This window comes from Pleurodeles waltl, chromosome 1_1 (assembly GCF_031143425.1).
Source record: "Pleurodeles waltl isolate 20211129_DDA chromosome 1_1, aPleWal1.hap1.20221129, whole genome shotgun sequence".
Taxonomy (NCBI): Eukaryota; Metazoa; Chordata; class Amphibia; order Caudata; family Salamandridae; genus Pleurodeles; species Pleurodeles waltl.
The window spans coordinates 19,114,997-19,140,566 of record NC_090436.1 but is presented as its reverse complement, the minus strand read 5'-3'; the positions used below and the strand labels follow the sequence as shown (position 1 = coordinate 19,140,566).

The 25,570-nt window shown below is 51.2% G+C and overlaps 1 protein-coding gene across 1 annotated transcript in view; it reads left to right on the top strand.

The window, feature by feature from the left end:
• Positions 1-25,570, top strand: part of LOC138255404 (dedicator of cytokinesis protein 2-like) — a 1,984,107-nt gene that overhangs the window by 1,897,636 nt on the left and 60,901 nt on the right. Inside the window, exons 40-42 of the mRNA XM_069205837.1 lie at positions 1,109-1,198; positions 12,782-12,886; positions 15,257-15,398. Coding sequence (XP_069061938.1) covers positions 1,109-1,198; positions 12,782-12,886; positions 15,257-15,398 — 337 coding nt within the window. The remainder of the gene's footprint in view (positions 1-1,108; positions 1,199-12,781; positions 12,887-15,256; positions 15,399-25,570) is intronic.

Here is a 25,570-nt window from a genome sequence, read left to right as displayed (position 1 = left end):
TCATTCATCCTTTCAATCATCATCCATTTTTTACTCATCCATCCATCATTTCACTCACTCTTCCATCTATACTCTCACTGATCTGCACATCAGTTCACATTCCCTTTCATTCATCCATCCATTCTTTTACTCCTCCATTGACGCTTTCCCTCATCCATCTTTACATCCATCCTTTCGCTCACCCATCTATCCTTTCGCTCATCTGTCCATCCTTTTACGCTGTCCATACATCCATCTGTCTAGTCTCCCTTTCACTCTTCCACCATCTCACTCAGTCCATCCATCCAACGATTCACTCTGTTCATCAATCCATCCATCAGTCCTTCCTCTCTTTCACTCATCCATCCATCCTTTCACTCATCCACCATCTCACTCAGTCCATTCAACCACCGACTCACTCAGTTCAATTCATCCATCAGTCCTTCCTCTCTTTCACTCATCCATCCATCCTTTCACTCTTCCACCATCTCACTCAGTCCATCCATCCACCCATTCACTCTGTTCAATCCATCCATCAGTCCTTCCTCTCTTTCACTCATCCATCCATCCTTTCACTCATCCACCATCTCACTCAGTCCATCCATCCACCCATTCACTCTGTTCAAACCATCCATCAGTCCTTCCACTCTTTCACTCATCCATCCATCCTTTCACTCATCCACCATCTAAGTTAGTCCATCCATCCACCGATTCATTCAGTTCAATTCATCCTTCAGCCCTTCCTCTCTTTCATTAATGCATCCTTTCGTCTGCTCATCCATCCACCTTTTCACGCTTCTTCTCTGCCCCCCACCACCCTGTACCCCCATGCTGATGCTTACAGTGGTGCACGGACCCTCTGCTCCCATAGGGAGGAGGTCTCCAGCCAAGCAGCGCCCTCTTTACCACACTGTCCCATCCCCAGCACAAGGACTGCACAAGATCACGGCTGCGCCCGGGGGTGAGCCGGGCAGCCTGCACTGTAGGCGGTGGCACAGCTGGGCTGGGAGAATTACAATGTACGACATGGTTGACGTGGGACACAAATGCCATTTTATTCAAAGGGAAGAGCCCGGGTGTTCAGGGTGAGAGGTCCATTAATGCAGCTGTGGTGTCCCTCTCTCTCCAGATGTGGGAGGAGGCCATTCACCTGTGCAAGGAGCTGGTGCAACAGTACGAGAGCGAAGTCTTCGACTACGAGCTTCTGAGCCAGACCCTGGTAAGTGTGTGTGTGTATGCGTGAGTGTGTGTGCACATGCGTGTGCAAGGAGCTGGTGCAACAGTACGAGAGCGAAGTCTTCGACTACGAGCTTCTGAGCCAGACCCTGGTAAGTGTGCGTGAGTGTGTGTGCGTGTGCGTGTGCGTGCGTGTGTGTGCACGTGTGTGTGCATGTGTGTGTGTGTGTGTGCACGTGTGTGTGCGTGTGTGTGCACATGCGTGTGCAAGGAGCTGGTGCAACAGTACGAGAGCGAAGTCTTCGACTACGAGCTTCTGAGCCAGACCCTGGTAAGTGTGCGTGAGTGTGTGTGCGTGTGCGTGTGCGTGCGTGTGTGTGCACGTGTGTGTGCATGTGTGTGTGTGTGTGTGCACGTGTGTGTGCGTGTGTGTGCACGTGTGTGTGCAAGGACCTGGTGCACCAGTACGAGAGCGAAGTCTTCGACTACGAGCTTCTGAGCCAGACCCTGGTGAGTGTGCGTGAGTGTGTGTGCGTGTGCGTGCGTGTGTGTGCACGTGTGTGTGCATGTGTGTGTGTGTGTGTGCACGTGTGTGTGCGTGTGTGTGCGTGTGTGTGCACGTGTGTGTGCAAGGAGCTGGTGCACCAGTACGAGAGCGAAGTCTTCGACTACGAGCTTCTGAGCCAGACCCTGGTAAGTGTGCGTGAGTGTGTGTGCGTGTGCGTGTGCGTGCGTGTGTGTGCACGTGTGTGTGCATGTGTGTGTGTGTGTGTGCACGTGTGTGTGCGTGCGTGTGTGTGCACGTGTGTGTGCAAGGAGCTGGTGCACCAGTACGAGAGCGAAGTCTTCGACTACGAGCTTCTGAGCCAGACCCTGGTAAGTGTGCGTGAGTGTGTGTGCGTGTGTGCACGTGTGTGTGCACGTGTGTGTGCAAGGAGCTGGTGCAACTGTACGAGAGTGAAGTCTTCGACTACGAGCTTCTGAGCCAGACCCTGGTAAGTGTGCGTGCGTGTGTGTGCGCGTGTGTGTGCAGGTGTGTGTGTAAGGAGCTGGTGCAACAGTACGAGAGCGAAGTCTTCGACTACGAGCTTCTGAGCCAGACCCTGGTAAGTGTGTGTGTGTATGCGTGAGTGTGTGTGCACATGCGTGTGCAAGGAGCTGGTGCAACAGTACGAGAGCGAAGTCTTCGACTACGAGCATCTGAGCCAGACCCTGGTAAGTGTGCGTGAGTGTGTGTGCGTGTGCGTGCGTGTGTGTGCAGGTGTGTGTGCATGTGTGTGTGTGTGTGTGCACGTGTGTGTGCGTGTGTGTGCACGTGTGTGTGCAAGGAGCTGGTGCACCAGTACGAGAGCGAAGTCTTCGACTACGAGCTTCTGAGCCAGACCCTGGTAAGTGTGCGTGAGTGTGTGTGCGTGTGCGTGTGCGTGCGTGTGTGTGCACGTGTGTGTGCATGTGTGTGTGTGTGTGTGCACGTGTGTGTGCGTGCGTGTGTGTGCACGTGTGTGTGCAAGGAGCTGGTGCACCAGTACGAGAGCGAAGTCTTCGACTACGAGCTTCTGAGCCAGACCCTGGTAAGTGTGCGTGAGTGTGTGTGCGTGTGTGCACGTGTGTGTGCACGTGTGTGTGCAAGGAGCTGGTGCAACTGTACGAGAGTGAAGTCTTCGACTACGAGCTTCTGAGCCAGACCCTGGTAAGTGTGCGTGCGTGTGTGTGCGCGTGTGTGTGCAGGTGTGTGTGTAAGGAGCTGGTGCAACAGTACGAGAGCGAAGTCTTCGACTACGAGCTTCTGAGCCAGACCCTGGTAAGTGTGTGTGTGTATGCGTGAGTGTGTGTGCACATGCGTGTGCAAGGAGCTGGTGCAACAGTACGAGAGCGAAGTCTTCGACTACGAGCATCTGAGCCAGACCCTGGTAAGTGTGCGTGAGTGTGTGTGCGTGTGCGTGCGTGTGTGTGCAGGTGTGTGTGCATGTGTGTGTGTGTGTGTGCACGTGTGTGTGCGTGTGTGTGCACGTGTGTGTGCAAGGAGCTGGTGCACCAGTACGAGAGCGAAGTCTTCGACTACGAGCTTCTGAGCCAGACCCTGGTAAGTGTGCGTGAGTGCGTGTGCGTGTGCGTGTGCGTGCGTGTGTGTGCACGTGTGTGTGCATGTGTGTGTGTGTGTGTGCACGTGTGTGTGCGTGCGTGTGTGTGCACGTGTGTGTGCAAGGAGCTGGTGCACCAGTACGAGAGCGAAGTCTTCGACTACGAGCTTCTGAGCCAGACCCTGGTAAGTGTGCGTGAGTGTGTGTGCGTGTGTGCACGTGTGTGTGCAAGGAGCTGGTGCAACTGTACGAGAGTGAAGTCTTCGACTACGAGCTTCTGAGCCAGACCCTGGTAAGTGTGCGTGCGTGTGTGTGCGCGTGTGTGTGCAGGTGTGTGTGTAAGGAGCTGGTGCAACAGTACGAGAGCGAAGTCTTCGACTACGAGCTTCTGAGCCAGACCCTGGTAAGTGTGCGTGAGTGTGTGTGCGTGTGCGTGCGTGTGTGTGCACGTGTGTGTGCACGTGTGTGTGCAAGGAGCTGGTGCAACAGTACGAGAGCAAAGTCTTCGACTACGAGCTTCTGAGCCAGACCCTGGTAAGTGTGTGTGTGAGTGTGTGTGTGTGCGTGAGTGTGTGTGTGCACGTGTGTGTGCAAGGAGCTAGTGCAACAGTAGGAGAGCGAAGTCTTCGACTACGAGCTTCTGAGCCACACCCTGGTAAGTGTGTGTGTGAGTGTGTGTGTGTGCGTGAGTGTGTGTGTGCACGTGTGTGTGCAAGGAGCTGGTGCAACAGTACGAGAGCGAAGTCTTCGACTACGAGCTTCTGAGCCAGACCCTGGTAAGTGTGCGTGAGTGTGTGTGTGTAAGTGTGTGTGTGCACCTGTCTGTGCAAGGAGCTGGTGCAACAGTACGAGAGCGAAGTCTTCGACTATGAGCTTCTGAGCCAGACCCTGGTAAGTGTGCGCGAGTGTGTGTGCGTGCATGTGTGTGCACGTGTGTGTGCAAGGAGCTGGTGCAACAGTACGAGAGTGAAGTCTTCGACTACGAGCTTCTGAGCCAGACCCTGGTAAGTGTGCGTGCGTGTGTGTGCGCGTGTGTGTGCAGGTGTGTGTGTAAGGAGCTGGTGCAACAGTACGAGAGCGAAGTCTTCGACTACGAGCTTCTGAGCCAGACCCTGGTAAGTGTGTGTGTGTATGCGTGAGTGTGTGTGCACATGCGTGTGCAAGGAGCTGGTGCAACAGTACGAGAGCGAAGTCTTCGACTACGAGCATCTGAGCCAGACCCTGGTAAGTGTGCGTGAGTGTGTGTGCGTGTGCGTGCGTGTGTGTGCAGGTGTGTGTGCATGTGTGTGTGTGTGTGTGCACGTGTGTGTGCGTGTGTGTGCACGTGTGTGTGCAAGGAGCTGGTGCACCAGTACGAGAGCGAAGTCTTCGACTACGAGCTTCTGAGCCAGACCCTGGTAAGTGTGCGTGAGTGCGTGTGCGTGTGCGTGTGCGTGCGTGTGTGTGCACGTGTGTGTGCATGTGTGTGTGTGTGTGTGCACGTGTGTGTGCGTGCGTGTGTGTGCACGTGTGTGTGCAAGGAGCTGGTGCACCAGTACGAGAGCGAAGTCTTCGACTACGAGCTTCTGAGCCAGACCCTGGTAAGTGTGCGTGAGTGTGTGTGCGTGTGTGCACGTGTGTGTGCAAGGAGCTGGTGCAACTGTACGAGAGTGAAGTCTTCGACTACGAGCTTCTGAGCCAGACCCTGGTAAGTGTGCGTGCGTGTGTGTGCGCGTGTGTGTGCAGGTGTGTGTGTAAGGAGCTGGTGCAACAGTACGAGAGCGAAGTCTTCGACTACGAGCTTCTGAGCCAGACCCTGGTAAGTGTGCGTGAGTGTGTGTGCGTGTGCGTGCGTGTGTGTGCACGTGTGTGTGCACGTGTGTGTGCAAGGAGCTGGTGCAACAGTACGAGAGCAAAGTCTTCGACTACGAGCTTCTGAGCCAGACCCTGGTAAGTGTGTGTGTGAGTGTGTGTGTGTGCGTGAGTGTGTGTGTGCACGTGTGTGTGCAAGGAGCTAGTGCAACAGTAGGAGAGCGAAGTCTTCGACTACGAGCTTCTGAGCCACACCCTGGTAAGTGTGTGTGTGAGTGTGTGTGTGTGCGTGAGTGTGTGTGTGCACGTGTGTGTGCAAGGAGCTGGTGCAACAGTACGAGAGCGAAGTCTTCGACTACGAGCTTCTGAGCCAGACCCTGGTAAGTGTGCGTGAGTGTGTGTGTGTAAGTGTGTGTGTGCACCTGTCTGTGCAAGGAGCTGGTGCAACAGTACGAGAGCGAAGTCTTCGACTATGAGCTTCTGAGCCAGACCCTGGTAAGTGTGTGTGTGTGTGCGTGTGTGTGTGTGTGTGTGCACGTGTGTGTGCAAGGAGCTGGTGCAACAGTACGAGAGCGAAGTCTTCGACTACGAGCTTCTGAGCCAGACCCTGGTAAGTGTGCGCGAGTGTGTGTGCGTGCATGTGTGTGCACGTGTGTGTGCAAGGAGCTGGTGCAACAGTACGAGAGCGAAGTCTTCGACTACAAGCTTCTGAGCCAGACCCTGGTAAGTGTGCGTGAGTGTGTGTGCGTGTGCGTGCGTGTGTGTGCACGTGTGTGTGCAAGGAGCTGGTGCAACAGTACGAGAGGGAAGTCTTCCACTACGAGCTTCTGAGCCAGACCCTGGTAAGTGTGCGTGAGTGTGTGTGCGTGTGTGCACGTGTGTGTGCACGTGTGTGTGCAAGGAGCTGGTGCAACAGTACGAGAGTGAAGTCTTCGACTACGAGCTTCTGAGCCAGAACCTGGTAAGTGTGCGTGCGTGTGTGTGCGCGTGTGTGTGCACGTGTGTGTGCAAGGAGCTGGTGCAACAGTACGAGAGCGAAGTCTTCGACTACAAGCTTCTGAGCCAGACCCTGGTAAGTGTGCGTGAGTGTGTGTGCGTGTGTGTGCACGTGTGTGTGCACGTGTGTGTGCACGTGTGTGTGCAAGGAGCTGGTGCAACAGTACGAGAGCAAAGTCTTCGACTACGAGCTTCTGAGCCAGACCCTGGTAAGTGTGTGTGTGAGTGTGTGTGTGTGCGTGAGTGTGTGTGTGCACATGTGTGTGCAAGGAGCTAGTGCAACAGTAGGAGAGCGAAGTCTTCGACTACGAGCTTCTGAGCCAGACCCTGGTAAGTGTGCGTGAGTGTGTGTGTGTGTAAGTGTGTGTGTGCACCTGTCTGTGCAAGGAGCTGGTGCAACAGTACGAGAGCGAAGTCTTCGACTACGAGCTTCTGAGCCAGACCCTGGTAAGTGTGTGTGTGTGTGCGTGTGTGTGTGTGTGTGTGTGCACGTGTGTGTGCAAGGAGCTGGTGCAACAGTACGAGAGCGAAGTCTTCGACTACGAGCTTCTGAGCCAGACCCTGGTAAGTGTGCGCGAGTGTGTGTGCGTGCGTGTGTGTGCACGTGTGTGTGCACGTGTGTGCAAGGAGCTGGTGCAACAGTACGAGAGCGAAGTCTTCGACTACAAGCTTCTGAGCCAGACCCTGGTAAGTGTGCGTGAGTGTGTGTGCGTGTGCGTGCGTGTGTGTGCACGTGTGTGTGCAAGGAGCTGGTGCAACAGTACGAGAGGGAAGTCTTCGACTACGAGCTTCTGAGCCAGACCCTGGTAAGTGTGCGTGAGTGTGTGTGCGTGTGTGTGTGTGAGTGTGTGTGCATGTGTGTGTGCGTGAGTGTGTGTGTGCAAGGAGCTGGTGCAACAGTACGAGAGTGAAGTCTTCGACTACGAGCTTCTGAGCCAGACCCTGGTAAGTGTGTGCGTGAGTGTGTGTGCGCGTGTGTGTGCACGTGTGTGTGCACGTGTGTGTGCAAGGAGCTGGTGCAACAGTACGAGAGCGAAGTCTTCGACTACGAGCTTCTGAACCACACCCTGGTAAGTGTGTGTGTGAGTGTGTGTGTGAGTGTGAGTGTGTGTGTGTGTGTGTGCACCTGTTTGGGCAAGGAGCTGGTGCAACAGTACGAGAGCAAGGTCTTCGACTACCAGCATCTAAGCCAGACCCTGGTAAGTGTGTGTGTGTATGCGTGAGTGTGTGTGCACGTGTGTGTGCACGTGTGTGTGCAAGGAGCTGGTGCAACAGTACGAGAGCAAAGTCTTCGATTACGAGCTTCTGAGCCAGACCCTGGTAAGTGTGTGTGTGAGTGTGTGTGTGTGCGTGAGTGTGTGTGTGCACGTGTGTGTGCAAGGAGCTAGTGCAACAGTAGGAGAGCGAAGTCTTCGACTACGAGCTTCTGAGCCACACCCTGGTAAGTGTGTGTGTGAGTGTGTGTGTGTGCGTGAGTGTGTGTGTGCACGTGTGTGTGCAAGGAGCTGGTGCAACAGGACGAGAGCGAAGTCTTCGACTACGAGCTTCTGAGCCAGACCCTGGTAAGTGTGCATGAGTGTGTGTGTGTAAGTGTGTGTGTTCACCTGTCTGTGCAAGGAGCTGGTGCAACAGTACGAGAGCGAAGTCTTCGACTACGAGCTTCTGAGCCAGACCCTGGTAAGTGTGTGTGTGTGTGCGTGTGTGTGTGTGTGTGTGCACGTGTGTGTGCAAGGAGCTGGTGCAACAGTACGAGAGCGAAGTCTTCGACTACGAGCTTCTGAGCCAGACCCTGGTAAGTGTGCGCGAGTGTGTGTGCGTGCGTGTGTGTGCACGTGTGTGTGCACGTGTGTGCAAGGAGCTGGTGCAACAGTACGAGAGCGAAGTCTTCGACTACAAGCTTCTGAGCCAGACCCTGGTAAGTGTGCGTGAGTGTGTGTGCGTGTGCGTGCGTGTGTGTGCACGTGTGTGTGCAAGGAGCTGGTGCAACAGTACGAGAGCAAAGTCTTCGATTACGAGCTTCTGAGCCAGACCCTGGTAAGTGTGTGTGTGAGTGTGTGTGTGTGCGTGAGTGTGTGTGTGCACGTGTGTGTGCAAGGAGCTAGTGCAACAGTAGGAGAGCGAAGTCTTCGACTACGAGCTTCTGAGCCACACCCTGGTAAGTGTGTGTGTGAGTGTGTGTGTGTGCGTGAGTGTGTGTGTGCAATTGTGTGTGCAAGGAGCTGGTGCAACAGTACGAGAGCGAAGTCTTCGACTACGAGCTTCTGAGCCAGACCCTGGTAAGTGTGCATGAGTGTGTGTGTGTAAGTGTGTGTGTTCACCTGTCTGTGCAAGGAGCTGGTGCAACAGTACGAGAGCGAAGTCTTCGACTACGAGCTTCTGAGCCAGAACCTGGTAAGTGTGTGTGTGTGTGCGTGTGTGTGTGTGTGTGTGCACGTGTGTGTGCAAGGAGCTGGTGCAACAGTACGAGAGCGAAGTCTTCGACTACGAGCTTCTGAGCCAGACCCTGGTAAGTGTGCGCGAGTGTGTGTGCGTGCGTGTGTGTGCACGTGTGTGTGCACGTGTGTGCAAGGAGCTGGTGCAACAGTACGAGAGCGAAGTCTTCGACTACAAGCTTCTGAGCCAGACCCTGGTAAGTGTGCGTGAGTGTGTGTGCGTGTGCGTGCGTGTGTGTGCACGTGTGTGTGCAAGGAGCTGGTGCAACAGTACGAGAGGGGAGTCTTCGACACCGAGCTTCTGAGCCAGACCCTGGTAAGTGTGCGTGAGTGTGTGTGCGTGTGTGCACGTGTGTGTGCACGTGTGTGTGCAAGGAGCTGGTGCAACAGTACGAGAGTGAAGTCTTCGACTACGAGCTTCTGAGCCAGACCCTGGTAAGTGTGCGTGCGTGTGTGTGCGCGTGTGTGTGCACGTGTGTGTGCAAGGAGCTGGTGCAACAGTACGAGAGCGAAGTCTTCGACTACGAGCTTCTGAGCCAGACCCTGGTAAGTGTGCGTGAGTGTGTGTGCGTGTGTGTGCGTGTGTGTGCACGTGTGTGTGCACGTGTGTGTGCAAGGAGCTGGTGCAACAGTACGAGAGCAAAGTCTTCGACTACGAGCTTCTGAGCCAGACCCTGGTAAGTGTGTGTGTGAGTGTGTGTGTGTGCGTGAGTGTGTGTGTGCACGTGTGTGTGCAAGGAGCTAGTGCAACAGTAGGAGAGCGAAGTCTTCGACTCCGAGCTTCTGAGCCACACCCTGGTAAGTGTGTGTGTGAGTGTGTGTGTGTGCGTGAGTGTGTGTGTGCACGTGTGTGTGCAAGGAGCTGGTGCAACAGTACGAGAGCGAAGTCTTCGACTACGAGCTTCTGAGCCAGACCCTGGTAAGTGTGCGTGAGTGTGTGTGTGTGTAAGTGTGTGTGTGCACCTGTCTGTGCAAGGAGCTGGTGCAACAGTTCGAGAGCGAAGTCTTCGACTACGAGCTTCTGAGCCAGACCCTGGTAAGTGTGTGTGTGTGTGCGTGTGTGTGTGTGTGTGTGTGTGTGCACGTGTGTGTGCAAGGAGCTGGTGCAACAGTACGAGAGCGAAGTCTTCGACTACGAGCTTCTGAGCCAGACCCTGGTAAGTGTGTGCGAGTGTGTGTGCGTGCGTGTGTGTGCACGTGTGTGTGCACGTGTGTGCAAGGAGCTGGTGCAACAGTACGAGAGCGAAGTCTTCGACTACAAGCTTCTGAGCCAGACCCTGGTAAGTGTGCGTGAGTGTGTGTGTGTGTGCGTGCGTGTGTGTGCACGTGTGTGTGCAAGGAGCTGAGGCAACAGTACGAGAGTGAAGTCTTCGACTATGAGCTTCTGAGCCAGACACTGGTAAGTGTGTGTGTGAGTGTGTGTGTGCACATGTCTGTGCAAGGAGCTGGGGCAACAGTACGAGAGTGAAGTCTTCAATTACGAGCATCTGAGCCAGACCCTGGTAAGTGTGTGTGTGTGAGTGTGAGTGTGCGCACGTGTGTGTGCGTGTGTGTGTGTGTGCACGTGTGTCTGCAAGGATCTTGTGCACCAGTATGAGAGCAAAGTCTTTGACTACGAGCTTCTGAGCCAGACCCTGGTAAGTGTGTGAGTGTGTGTGTGTGTGTGTGTGAAAGAGTGTGTGTGAGTGTGTGTGTGTGTGTGTGCCTGAGTGTGTGGATGTATGTGTGCATGTGTTTGTTCACATGTGTGTGTGTGTGTGTGTGTGCAAGTAGCTGGTGCAACAGTACAAGAGCAAATTCTTCATTTACAAGCTGCTGAGCCAGACCCTGGTAAGTGTGTTTGTGTGTGTGTGTGTGTGACTGTGTGTGTGCCTGTGTATGTGTGTGCAAGGAGCTGGTGCAACAGTACGAGAACGAAGTCTTCGACTACGAGCTGCTGAGCCAGACCCTGGTAAGTGTGTGTGTGTTTGTGTGGGTGTGTGCGTGAGCGTGTGTGGGTGGGTGTGTGCATGCGTTTGTGCTCGTGTGTGTGCGTGTGTGTTTGCAAGGAGCTGGTGCAACAGTACGAGTGTGAAGTCTTTGACTACGAGCTGCTGAGCCAGACCCTGGTAAGATGTGTGTGTTTGTGTGTATGTGTGCATGCACTGGTGTCTGTGTGAGTGTGTGTGTGCATGTGTGAGTGTGTATGATGTGTGCACATGTGTGCGTGAGTGAGTGTGGATGTGAGTGTATGTGCGCGTGTGAGTGTGTATGTGTGTGCATAGGTGTGTGTGTGTTTGTGGGTGCATGTGAGTGTATCTGTTTGTGTGCGAGTGTGTGTGCACATGTGTGTGTGTAAGTGTGTTTGTGCATGTGTGTATGTGTGTTTGGGGGGGAGAGTGGGTCAGTGTGTGTGTTTGTGTTATGAGGAACAGTCCCCATAGTGTGTTTAGGTAGTTTCGAGCAAGTGCATCAAACAACTAAAAGTGTAGTTATATTGGCCTTGGTCCACTTTATAACCTTTCCGACTATCAAAGCGAGTGTGGAGTTAGCATGGCAGATACACACTTCATTACGGTCAATGGGCGGTCCTCATAATTATATTATGCTATATTATGCGCGTGTGTGTGTGCATGTGTGTGTGCACACATGTGTGCAGGTGCATTAATACATCCATCTGTGCTTATGTCTGTACGTGAGTGTGCATGCGTGCATTTGTGTTTATGCCTGCGAATGTATTTGTTTGTATGTGCTTGTGTATGACTCTACATGTGTGTGCACATATGCAATGTGTGTCTGGTTATTATGGCAGTATGGGAGCGCATGCAGGGATATGTGCATGTTTGTATATGTGTATCTCTTTATGAGTGTGTGTACGTGTGTATGTGTAATTGCATGTATGCCTTTGTGTTTCTGTGTAAAGATTATATTGTGTGTAAGGATGCATGTTTGTATCTACACATGTGTAAGCATATGTTTGCACGACTATGTGTTTGTATTGTGTGCACAATAGGCGTCCAATTGCATTTATATAACAATATACATGTACCATTGTGTGTATTTGTATACATATGATACACGTGTGTCACTCTGTGTCATTGCTCAGAGCTATATTATTGTGTCACACGAGATGTGTGATAATGCTGACCAGTAAAGTGGTCAATGCAATCTGAAGGTTTATTTCGTACTCTCACGTATTTACTTATTTCCAGTTTTACATAGCACAAAGAAGACCCAATTGTGTGACAAGGCACTTTACATGAGTACAGTCAAGCACTTACATGGTGTGTCACAAAATACAACTTACAAACAAGCACAAGAGGCAGTATGTACAATAAATCCTTGGCCAATGAATAGTCCAAACAATTGTATGTTGAGAAACATAGGGCCTGAGTTAGAGTTTGAGATGGGGATGCTCTGTCACAAACATGACGGATATCCCGTCCGCCACATTACGATTCCATTATATCCTACGGAGATTGTAATACAGAGGACGGGATATCCGTCACGTCTGTGACAAAGTAACGCATTCGCCAAACTCTAAAGCAGGCTCATAGCCTGCCCCTACGCCATGGATCTCCACATCAGATCCGTCCCAGGTCACCCACCACCCAGGTTGTCAAGAAGAAGGCATTCTCAGCACGGGGTCCACTCATAGCAGCCCCAGCCTGACTCATTTGCAACTATTTACAATGTATTTTGCGGGCAGGCTTTAATACTTATCAGAGATGTCAACATTGTGAGGCGGATAGGCCGTGACCAGTAATACTTCCAATATGGCTCCCTCCAGTGACGTCAGCGGGCGTGTTGATGTTCTAGCTGAAGGAAGAAGCCCAGCACGAGCTCTGCAGCCCCCAGCTGATGCACAGGGTCAACCTCAGACCTCCACGTGCCTGGGAGTCCACACAGGAGACCACAACCTCACATCTCTCTCCTCTCTCAGTCCCCCTGGTGGTCTGTGCGGGTACAGGGCAGGGGCCAGTCTCCAGCTGACCATCAGAGGTGTCCATCAGCAGGGTGAGCTCCTTCAGTGAGGACCATGCTCTGTGGAGGGCCACCCTGTGCCCCTAAGATGTCCCCGAGTCTTCCATCCATGGACTCCAGTCAGTGGACAGGAATGGGGCAAGTGGACCCCCACAGCCCCCACTGGCCCTGCTGGTCCCCGGGTGTATCTAGAGAGCCTTCCCCCCTCACTGACCTCCCCTTCAAAGCCATTCCACCAGGTGGCATGTCCCAGGCACCTCCAGTCTCTGTAGGCTCACTCCAGGCTCCGCCATCTTGTTGTACCCCTTGTAAAGGGCGCGCACTCCATGTTCTTGACATTCATTGTATGCTTTTGTTTTTTAGCAACAACAAGCCAAGTTTTATGAAAACATCATGAAAGTGCTGCGTCCGGTGCCAGACTACTTTGCCGTTGGTTATTATGGGCAGGGATTCCCAAGCTTCCTGAGGGTAAGATGAGCCCTATTTATGGCTGGATGGATGGATGGACGAGCAGACAAATGGATGGACAAATGGATGGATAAATGGATGGATTGATGGATGAATGGATGGATAAATGGATGAATGGATGAATGGAAGGATGGATGGATGGATGAAGGATGGATGGATAAATGGATGGACGGATGAATGGACAGATGGATGGACGAGCAGACAAATGGATGGATAAATGGATGGATGGACGGATGGATGGATGGATGGATGAAGGATGGATGGATAAATGGATGGATGAATGGATGGATAGATGGACGGATGAATGATGGATGGATAAATGGATGGACGGATGAATGGACGGATGAATGGACGGATGGATGGATGGACAAGCAGACAATGGATGGATAAATGGATGAATGGATGGATGGATGGATGGACGAGCAGACAAATGGATGGATAAATGGATGGATGGATGGATGAATGGACAGATGGATGGACGAGCAGACAAATGGATGGATAAATGGATGGACGGATGAATGGACGGATGGATGGATGAGCAGACAAATGGATGGATGGGTGAATGGACGGATGGATGGATGGGTGGATGAAGGATGGATGGATGGATAAATGGATGCACAGATGAATGGACGGATGGATGGACACAGTATTTCCCGCCACAATTATTGGGATCGAAACGCTGTCTACTTTAAGAACGCGGACCCTGTATGATTGTTGAGAACCTGCTGTAACGGGCTGGGCTGTTCTTGTGTTTCTTGATACCCGTGTTGATCACTATTTATCACTTGAGTGCATCACCTCTAAGCAGACATCAAGCATGGTTACTGTACATCAATAGTCACTGCCCCTCTGTGTGTCTTAAAATTGTTTTTCGTAAACTCCTTTGATTAATTTTGATTCGCCATTTGGTCCTTTGCATGAGAAGTACTGTTACTGGGGACCAGTGAGGGTTTTGTTATAGTTATTACCCCAGGTCCCCAGGAATACTTGGGTATCCATTCTTGAAGTATTATTACTCATATTTTCAGACACATACTGCCTCACTCTTTCATACAGTCAGATATTCACTAGCTCACTCGCTTATACAATCACACACTGACTGCCTCAATCAGTCACACACTTATTGTGCCACTACCTCATTCAACCGCACACTCACTACCGCTTCCGCATTCATAAACTGACACACTACCTCACTCACGTAATCACACACTCACTCCCTCACTTGTTCCATCACACACTCACTCACTCCCTCACTTGTTCCATCACACACTCACTCACTCCCTCACTCCCTCACTTGTTCCATCACACACTCACTCCCTGACTTGTTCCATCACACACTCACTATCGCTTCCTCATTCATACACTGACACACTTCCTCGCTCACTTGTTCCACCACACACTCACTCCCTCACTTGTTCCATCACACACTCCCTCCCTCACTTGTTCCATCACACACTTGCATGCTCACGCAATCACACACTCACTCCCTCACTTGTTCCATTACACACTCCCTCACTTGTTCCATCACACACTCACTCCCTGACTTGTTCCATCACACACTCACTATCGCTTCCTCATTCATACACTGACACACTTCCTCGCTCACGCAATCCCACACTCAATCCCTCACTTGTTCCACCACACACTCACTTCCCTCACTTGTTCCATCACACACACTCACTCCGTCACTTGTTCCATTACACACACTCACTCCCTCACTTGTTCCATCACACACTCGCTCCCTCACTTGTTCCATCACACACTTGCACGCTCACGCAATCACACACTCACTCCCTCACTTGTTCCATCACACACTCACTACCGCTTCCTCATTCATACACTGACACACTTCCTCGCTCACACAATCACACACTCACTCCCTGACTTGTTCCATCACACACTCACTCCCTGACTTGTTCCATCACACACTCACTCCCTGACTTGTTCCATCACACACTCACTACCGCTTCCTCATTCATACACTGACACACTTCCTCGCTCACTTGTTCCACCACACACTCACTCCCTCACTTGTTCCATCACACACTCACTACCGCTTCCTCATTCATACACTGACACACTTCCTCGCTCACGCAATCACACACTCACTCCCTCACTTGTTCCACCACACACTCACTCCCTCACTTGTTCCATCACACACACTCACTCCCTCACTTTTTCCATCACACACTTGCTCCCTCACTTGTTCCATCACACACTCACTCCCTCACTTGCTCCATCACACACTCACTCCCGCACTTGTTCCATCACACAATCACTCCGATGTGGAGTGGGTGCTACAGGTGCGGGAACCCCGTAGGTGGCACTTTGTGGAACCCCAATATTTGATCCTTCTTCTCTTGTTTTTAGAACAAGATCTTCATCTATCGAGGCAAGGAGTACGAACGCCGCGAGGACTTCGAGTTGAAGCTGCTGACCCCCTTCCCCAACGCCGAGAAGATGAAGACCACCTCCCCCCCAGGCGAGGAGATCAAGAGCTCCCCGGGGCAGTGTATCCCACCACTGCCCGTGCAGGACAGAGCGCGCAGGGGCAGGAGAACCCATGTCTGCCCGTTACAGGCTAATGCAACCGCTGACCATGCATGACCAGAGCGCTTAGAGGCTTGCTTGGGCAGTAGAACCCATGTCTGCCTGTTACAGGCTAATGCAACTGCTGACTATGCATGACCACAGCGCATAGAGGCTTGGGCAGTAGAACCCATGTCTGCCCATTACAGACTAATGCAACCGCTGAACATGCATGACCACAGCGCTTAGAGGCTTGCTTGGGCAGTAGAACCCATGTCTGCCTGTTACAGGCTAATGCAACTGCTGACAATGCATGACCACAGCGCATAGAGGCTTGGGCAGTGGAACCCATGTCTGCCTGTTATAGACTAATGCAACCGCTGACCATGCATGACCAGAGCGCTTAGAGGCTTGCTTGGGCAGTAGAACCCATGTCTGCCTGTTACAGGCTAACGCAACCGCTGACCGTGCATGACCACAGCGCATAGAGGCTTGGGCAGTAGAACCCATGTCTGCCCGTTACAGACTAATACAACCGCTGACCATGCATGACCACAGCGCATAGAGGCTTGGGCAGTAGAACCCATGTCTGCCCATTACAGACTAATGTAACTTCTGCCTGTGCAGGACAGAGCACGCAGGGGCAGGAGAACCCATGTCTGCCCGTTACAGACTAATGCAACCTCTGACCATGCATGACCGCAGCTCGTAGGGGCTTGGGCAGTAGGACCCATGTCTGCCCGTTACAGACTAGTGCAACCGCTGACCATGCAGGACAGAGCACGCAGGGGCTTGGGCAGTAGGACCCATGTCTGCCCATTACAGACTAATGCAACCGCTGACCATGCATGACCACAGCACGTAGAGAATTAGGCAGTAGAACCCATGTCTGCCCATTGCAGAATAATGAAACCGCTGACCATGCATGACCACAGCACGTAGAGAATTAGGCAGTAGAACCCATGTCTGCCCATTAGAGACTAATTTAACAGATGACCATGAACGACAGAGCGCCGAGGCGCTTGGGCAGTAGAATCCATGTCTGCCCATCACAGACTAATGCAACCGCTGAACATGCATGACCACAGCGCATAGAGGCTTGCTTGGGCAGTAGAACCCATGTCTGCCCATTACAGACTAATGCAACAGCTGACCAAGAACTCATGTCTGCCCATTACAGACTAACGCAACAGCTGACCAAGAACCCATGTCTGCCCATTACAGACTAATGCAACCGCTGTCCATGCATGACCAGAGCGCTTAGAGGCTTGCTTGGGCAGTAGAACCCATGTCTGCCTGTTACAGGCTAACGCAACCGCTGACCGTGCATGACCACAGCGCATAGAGGCTTGGGCAGTAGAACCCATGTCTGCCCGTTACAGACTAATGCAACCGCTGACCATGCATGACCACAGCGCATAGAGGCTTGGGCAGTAGAACACATGTCTGCCCATTACAGACTAATGTAACCTCTGCCTGTGCAGGACAGAGCACGCAGGGGCAGGAGAACCCATGTCTGCCCGTTACAGACTAATGCAACCACTGACCATGCATGACCGCAGCTCGTAGGGGCTTGGGCAGTAGGACCCATGTCTGCCCGTTACAGACTAGTGCAACCGCTGACCATGCAGGACAGAGCACGCAGGGGCTTGGGCAGTAGGACCCATGTCTGCCCATTACAGACTAATGCAACCGCTGACCATGCATGACCACAGCACGTAGAGAATTAGGCAGTAGAACCCATGTCTGCCCATTAGAGACTAATTAAACAGATGACCATGAACGACAGAGCGCCGAGGCGCTTGGGCAGTAGAACCCATGTCTGCCCATCACAGACTAATGCAACCGCTGACCATGCATGACCACAGCGCATAGAGGCTTGCTTGGGCAGTAGAACCCATGTCTGCCCATTACAGACTAATGCAACAGCTGACCAAGAACCCATGTCTGCCCATTACAGACTAATGGTGTCACGACTCACGTGCTGCTTGCGCCTGGAATTTGCAGATCTGGTGGCGTGAATCTTCAATGTTCGGCTTTGGCCCAAAAAGGGGCGACTCTTTCTGGTAGCCACGGTGCTGTAGGCAATGGAGACACCAAGAACAGACCGTGCCCTTCAGAAAGTAGCGCCAGAGGGAAAAACCCCTTCCAAAGGGGAAAAACCTCCAAACAGGAAAAGTCCTGGAGAAAAACAAGAACAAACAAACAGGAATCCAAAAGGAGCAAAATTCAGAAAACACAGAATGCTGAGTCCAAAACCAAAAGGCAAGGAAATCAGGAGCGAAGACACCAACTGAGCAGAAAGTGTTGCAGCGCAAGGAAAGAGGAAAAACACAGCCCTTATATACCAACAAACAGGAAGTGACCCACAGGAAGTAAAAGGACACCATCTTAGATAGGGAAACAATATATAGAACAGAATAGTAGAGGAACCATAGAGAATAGGGAACAAGGAATGCTGGGAAAGCACAGGAATCTGGGAAGGAGGAAAAGACATAAAGAAAGGCACACAACAGACTGCAAACAGAAGAAAGGACAAGGAAACGAAGAAAAACAGGTAAGAGGGTTCAGAGACCCCTGGGACAGTGAAAGGCAGAAGGAAGAACGAGGCCCCAAGCAAATCTGGGGCCTCGAAACGCGCAGGAGAGGCTGGGGGCGCGCCGCGTCTTAATAACGCGGTGCGCGGCCCGAGCCGAACGCCCGGCCGAAGTCGAGCTCTCGGCTCGCGCCGCACCGCGCGGCGCAACAGTAGGTCCCCCTCCCGAAGGCCCAGGTTTAAGAGGGAATAAACAGTGAAAGCGTTGAGTCAGGAGAGGAGCGTGAACGGAAGAGGCATCTTCCCATGAACATTCACTGAGAGGATAACCCTTCCAATGAATCAGATACTGAAGTCGTTTATGAAAAAGACGAGAGTCACAGATTTCCTGCACTTCATATTCAGGAGCATCATTCACAAGGACAGGAGGTGGACAAGGAAACTGACGTGAGTAAGGATCAGGCACATAAGGTTTAAGCTGAGAAACATGAAAAACCGGATGGATCTTCCATGTATGGGGTAAGTGAAGACGGACAGTGACAGGATTGACCAACTGGAGAATACGGAAAGGCCCATAGTAACGAGGTGTGAACTTGTTTTGAGAGAGACGTGAGGGCAAGAATTTGGAGGAGAGCCAGACTTTATCTTGCAGATGATAATTTGGATTGGTTGTACGTCTCTTGTCTGCAGCCTTCTTCATATACCTCTTGGTATGTAACAAATTAGATCGAATTAGTTTATGGAGTTGGAGAAGGCGTTTGGAGAAATAGTTAATAGCAGGTAGAGGAGAGTTGGATTGTGGAGAAGTAGGGAAAGAGGTAGGATGAAAACCATAGGAACAGAAAAAGGGAGTGACCTTGGAGGCACTATGGACTGAGTTATTGTAGGAAAATTCAGCTAAAGAGAGGTAAGTGCTCCAGTTACTTTGGGTAGAATTGCAAAAGCATCGAAGATATTGCTCTAGTCCTTGGTTCAGACGCTCAGTCTGTCCGTTGGTCTGAGGATGGAACCCTGAAGACAGGGCTCTATTCATATTCAGTGTTTTACAAAAATGCTTCCAAAATCGGGAGATGTACTGAGGTCCTCTATCAGAGATTATGGTATGTGGAAGTCCATGGAGACGGAAGACATGATCTATGAATATTTGACCTAGTTCTTGGGAAGTAGGCAGCTTTTTTAGGCCAGTGAAATGAGCCATCTTTGTGAAAGAATCCACTGTGACCATGATAACCCGGTTTCCTGCTGATGGTGGGAGCGAACACATAAAATCAGTAGAGATAGTATGCCATGGGGCCGATGGAACAGGCAAAGGTTGTAGTAATCCTGCCGGTCTGGTGTGAGGTATTTTGACTTGGGCACATATGGGACAGGCCTGAACGTATCTTTCCACATCCAGTTTCCAGGTAGGCCACCAAAAAAATCGTGAAAGTAATTCTTGTGTGGCCTTGATGCCTCTGTGACCAGCTACAGGGGAATCATGGCACATTTGTAATGCTTTCTTTTGCACCTTGTTTGTAGGGAGGAATATCAGGTCTTGGTAATAAAAATATCCTTGTCTTTTGTACAATAATGGTCTTAGTTCTTCTATGTCATGGTCCGATAGGTTGGCGTATTCTTGTTGTACTTCTTCCAGGAAAGACTGAGCCACTCCAATGATCTTACTGGGTTCTAGAAGATACTGGGATGAGGAAGGAGAACACTCTGGATATCGGCGAGACAGAGCATCAGCCAGAATGTTTTGAGATCCTGGAATATATGTAATATAAAAATCGTACTGACTGAAGAAAAAGGCCCAGCGGGCCTGACGACTATTCTGGCATACAAAATTTCTTAAACATTGTAAATTACGGTGGTCTGTCCTCACCTCAAATGGTTCCTTGGAACCCATCAGAAACTGCCTCCACTCAAGGCAGGCTGTTTTCAGAGCCAATAATTCCCTTTCAAGTACGGAATAATGTTGTTCAGCTGTGGAAAGGATATGAGACAAATAGAAAACAGGATGTTCAAGGCCATCATCCTCTTGTCGTTGGAGTAAGACAGCTCCGATGGCTCTCTCAGAAGCATCAGTTACTACTATAAATTGCTTGGTGGTATCTGGATGTCTTAAGATGGGGGCTTGGGTGAAGGCTCTCTTTAAGCTTTGAAAGGCTGCTTCAGCAGCCTCAGTCCAGACAAACCCCTTCTTTAAATTGTCCTTCTTTAAGGTGTGAGTTATGTGGCTAGTCTGACTGGCAAAGTCTAGAATGAATTGTCGATAGAAGTTTGCTAAACCTAGGAAACATTGTGTTTCTTTTATGGTAGAAGGAGAAGGCCACTCTAGGATAGCTTGTACCTTTTCTTGATCCATAGCTATGCCGGTGGGACTTAAATGATAGCCCAGATATTTGACTTCCGTTATGTCGAACTCACATTTCTCTGGTTTGCAAAATAGTTGATGATCACGAAGTCTTTGAAGAACTTGTTTCACATGGGAAGTATGGAGTTCAGGATTTCTAGAATAAATAAGAATGTCATCTAGGTAGATCACGACTGTCTGATTAAGTAGGTCTGAAAACACTGAGTCCATAAATCTCTGGAAGATTGCCGGGGCGTTAGTAAGACCAAACGGCATAACCCTATATTCAAAATGGCCAAATGGGGTCCTGAATGCTGTCTTCCATTCGTCGCCTTCTCTTATGCGTAAAAGGTGGTAGGCTCCTCGTAAATCCAATTTAGTAAAACGTTGGGCCCCTCTGATTGCTTCCAGTATGTCCCTGATGAGAGGCAAAGGATAACGATCCTTAATGGTGATTTTATTCAGACCTCGAAAATCCAGGCACGGACGAAGATCCTTAGTCTTCTTGGGCACAAAAAAGAGAGGGGCCCCAGCCGGAGACGACGATGGAACAATAAGACCACTCTGTATATTTTCGTCCAGATACTCCTTTAGAACTTCCCTTTCGGGTTCCGTGAGGGAGTACATCCTCCCAAAAGGAACAATTGTGCCGGGTTCTAATGGAATTGCACAATCATATTCTCGATGTGGAGGTAGCACAGGTTTTGACGGTTTTTGGAAAATATCCTGAAACTCCAAATAGTGGTCTGGGACCCCTTGGACCGTATTAATGGACATACCAGTGGCACCTTCAGTAGCTAAGGATCTTTTCGGAGACCAATACTTGTCGGAAGTAAAACAGTTCTCGTGACAAAATTGCGAAGACAAAGAGACTGTCCGGGTAACCCAATTTATATATGGGTTATGTCTAATGAGCCACGGAATTCCAAGAATGATGGTATGGTTAGGGGACGTAATAAGATCGAAGGAGATGTGTTCTTGATGGTTTCCCACCTGTAGACTTAACATCAGGGTAGTGGTGTCTACAGGACCAGAGGATATCAAAGATCCATCCACAGTGTGTACCTGTTCGGGTACTTCTTTTGCTTGAGTAGGAACTAGGTTAGCAGCAGCCCATGTCTTGTCCATGTATATACCACTAGCACCACAGTCTAGTAATGCCATAGTCTTTTCTTGACGACCGTCAGGAAGTTGTAACAGGACAGGAAAGATGAACAAGGCAGTTGTATTGTCATTAAAGGAGCTGATGGAAGGTATAGCTGTAGATCCCGTCCCCTCCCTTCTTACAGAGGACGGGAGGTGGCGTTTCCCGAAGGTCTGGACGGACGTACTGGACAGGTACGGAGTATGTGACCAGCAGAACCACAATACAGGCACAACCCTCTCTTGCGTCTGTCTTCTCGTTCACTAGCAGAGAGCGGACCTCGGGTAGTATCCACCTGCATGGGTTCCCCTTCGATGTCTCTAGCAGGAGTGCGAGGTTCCTCGGAACGCTGCAGGTATGCACGTGAGCTACTTGGCTGGGTAAACCCTCTACTCCTTTTCTTTTCCGATCTCCGTTCCTGAAGACGATATTCGATGGACAGTGCTTGATCCATCAGGCCACGAAGATCTTCCGCTCTGGTAGAATGCACTAGTTCATCCTTTATTTCTTCTTTGAGTCCTCTACGAAATAATGTTACCAGAGTACGTTCCACCCAAGTGGTCTCTGCCGCCAGCTGACGAAAACGGGTTATATATTGCAGGACCTCTTGGGAGCCTTGTTGGATGTCGCACAAGGCTTCTTCAGCGGAGGCTTCCAATCCAGGACGGCTAAACATTTGTTTGAAGCGACTCACAAAGGCGGAATAGTCTGACAATACAGGGTCGTCGGAGGACACCATCGGGGTTGCCCAGGCCAAGGCTGGGCCGGATAAGGCACTGATAAGGTAACCCACCTTGGTCCTGTCGTGGGAGAATTGAGTAGGTCGGAAGGCGAAATACACCGTTAAAGCATCCAAGAACTCGCGAAGCTTGGTTGGTTCACCAGAGAAACAAGGGGTAGAAGCGGAGATTGTCGGAACATCACTGGTGCGGAGGGCCAAAGCCTGTCGTAACGCAGCATTTTCATTACGTAGTTGTTGCAACTCCTGGGCTTGTTGCTGAATCGTGGTTAACAGAGATTGCTCCGGATCTGCAGCAGCCGCCACTGTATTATCCATGGTGTTTGAGGACGTCGGAATGGTTAGGCGCTGCAATCTGTCACGACTCACGTGCTGCTTGCGCCTGGAATTTGCAGATCTGGTGGCGTGAATCTTCAATGTTCGGCTTTGGCCCAAAAAGGGGCGACTCTTTCTGGTAGCCACGGTGCTGTAGGCAATGGAGACACCAAGAACAGACCGTGCCCTTCAGAAAGTAGCGCCAGAGGGAAAAACCCCTTCCAAAGGGGAAAAACCTCCAAACAGGAAAAGTCCTGGAGAAAAACAAGAACAAACAAACAGGAATCCAAAAGGAGCAAAATTCAGAAAACACAGAATGCTGAGTCCAAAACCAAAAGGCAAGGAAATCAGGAGCGAAGACACCAACTGAGCAGAAAGTGTTGCAGCGCAAGGAAAGAGGAAAAACACAGCCCTTATATACCAACAAACAGGAAGTGACCCACAGGAAGTAAAAGGACACCATCTTAGATAGGGAAACAATATATAGAACAGAATAGTAGAGGAACCATAGAGAATAGGGAACAAGGAATGCTGGGAAAGCACAGGAATCTGGGAAGGAGGAAAAGACATAAAGAAAGGCACACAACAGACTGCAAACAGAAGAAAGGACAAGGAAACGAAGAAAAACAGGTAAGAGGGTTCAGAGACCCCTGGGACAGTGAAAGGCAGAAGGAAGAACGAGGCCCCAAGCAAATCTGGGGCCTCGAAACGCGCAGGAGAGGCTGGGGGCGCGCCGCGTCTTAATAACGCGGTGCGCGGCCCGAGCCGAACGCCCGGCCGAAGTCGAGCTCTCGGCTCGCGCCGCACCGCGCGGCGCGACAAATGGAACCGCTGACCATGCATGACCACAGCGTGTATGGGCTTGGGCAGTAGAACCCATGTCTGCCCATTACAGACTAATGCAACCGCTCACCATGCATGACCACAGCACGTAGTGATTTGAGCAGTAGAACCCATGTCTGCCCATTGCAGACTAATGCAGCCGCTGACCATGCATGATCGCAGCGCGTAGGGGCTTGGGCAGTAGAACCCATGTCTTCCCATTACAGACTAATGCCACCATTGCCCGTGTAGGACAGAGCGCGCAGGGGCTTGGGCAGTAGAACCCATGTCTGCCCATTTCTAATTAATGCTAACCGCTGCCTCTGAAGACCACAGCACATGGAGGCTTGGGCAGTAGAACCCATGTCTGCCCAGTACTTATGAATGCTAACCACTGCCTCTGAAGACCACAGCACATGGGGCTTGGGCAGTAGAACCCATGTCTGCCCATTACAGATGAATACCACCACTGCCCGTGCAGGACAGAGCGCGCAGGGGCTTGCGCAGTAGAACCCATGTCTGCCCATTTCTAATTAATGCTAACCACTGCCTCTGAAGACCACAGCAAATGGGGGCATGGGCAGTAGAACCCATGTCTGCCCATTTCTAATTAATGCTAACCACTGCCTCTGAAGACCACAGCACATGGGGGCTTGGGCAGTAGAACCCATGTCTGCCCATTACAGATTATTGCTAACTACTGCCCATGCAGGGCATAGCAGGTAGGGGCTTGGGCAGTAGAAGCATGTCTGCCCATTACAGACTGATGCTAACCACTGCCCATGCGGGACAGAATGAGTTGGGTCTTGGGCAGTAGAACCAATGTCTGGCCATTACAGACTAATGCAACTGCTGACTATGCATGACCACAGCGCATAGGGGCGTGGGTAGTAGAACCCATGTCTGCCCATTACAGACTCAGGCTAACCACTGCCTGTGAAGACCGCTGCGGTTCAGGCTTGGGCAGTAGAACCTATGTCTGCCCATAACAGACTAATGCAACCACTGACCACGTAGGACAAAGCAAGCTGGGGCTTAGGCAGTAGAATTCATGTCTGCCCATTACAAACTAATGCCACCACTGCCCGGGCAGACCACACAGTGTAGGGGTGTGGACAGTAAGACCCATGTCTACCAATATTGGACGATCCCCTCAGTGTCCATGCAGGGTCAGAACAGGTAGGGGCTTGAGCAGTGAAACTAATATTTGCTTGATACAGACTACTGCCAGCCCTGTCCATGCAGTGGGGGTGGGGGGGAGTAGGGTGCTGGGGCAATGGAACCCATAGCTGCCCATTACAGAGTAATGGCAGCAATACCCATATTTGCACACTATTGGTCAAACCAGTCACTGCCCACACCAAACCGGTGCTCTTACATGGCTTGGGCAGTATGACCATGTCTGCCAATATTGGTGACTTGAACCACTTCCGCGCATAACCAGAGTTCATAGACGGCTTGGGCAGTATCACCAATGCCTTCCACTATTGGTGAATTCAACAACTGCCCACACAGAACCAGAGTTCATAGAAGGCTTGGGCAGTACCACTGATGTTTGACAATATTGATGAATTCAACAACTGCCAACGCAGTACCAGAACTCATAGAAGGCTCGGGCAGTATGACCCATGTCTGTCAATACTGGAGAATTCACTGACTGCCCACGCAGAACCAGAGCTCATAGAGGGCTCAGGCAGTATCATCCTGGGCTACCAATATTGGAGAATTCAACAACTGGCCACATAGAACCAGGTTCATAGAAGGCATGGGCAGCATGACCTATGCTTGCCAATATTGGTGAATTCAACTACTGCCCACACAGAACCGGAGCTCATAGAAGGCTTGGGCAGTATGACCCATGTCTGCCAATATTAGTGAATTCCGCCAGCGCCCACGACCCATGGCTGCCAATATTGGTGAATTCCGCCCTCACAGAACCAGAGCTCATAGAAGGCTTGCACCGTATGACCCATGGCTGCCAATATTGGTGAATTCTGCTAGCGCCCACGCAGAACCAGAGCTCATAGAAGGCTTGGGCAGTATGACCCGTGTCTGCCAATATTGGTGAATTCAACCACTGCCCACACAGAACAGGAGGTCATAGAAGGCTTGGGCAGTATGACCCAGGTTTGCCAATATTGGTGAATTTAACCACTGCCCACGTAGAAGAAGAGCTCATAGGGGGCTTGGGCAGTAGAGCCCAGGTCTGCCCAGTACAGACGAATGCCACCATTACCTATAGGGGATCAGAGAGGAAAAAAAAC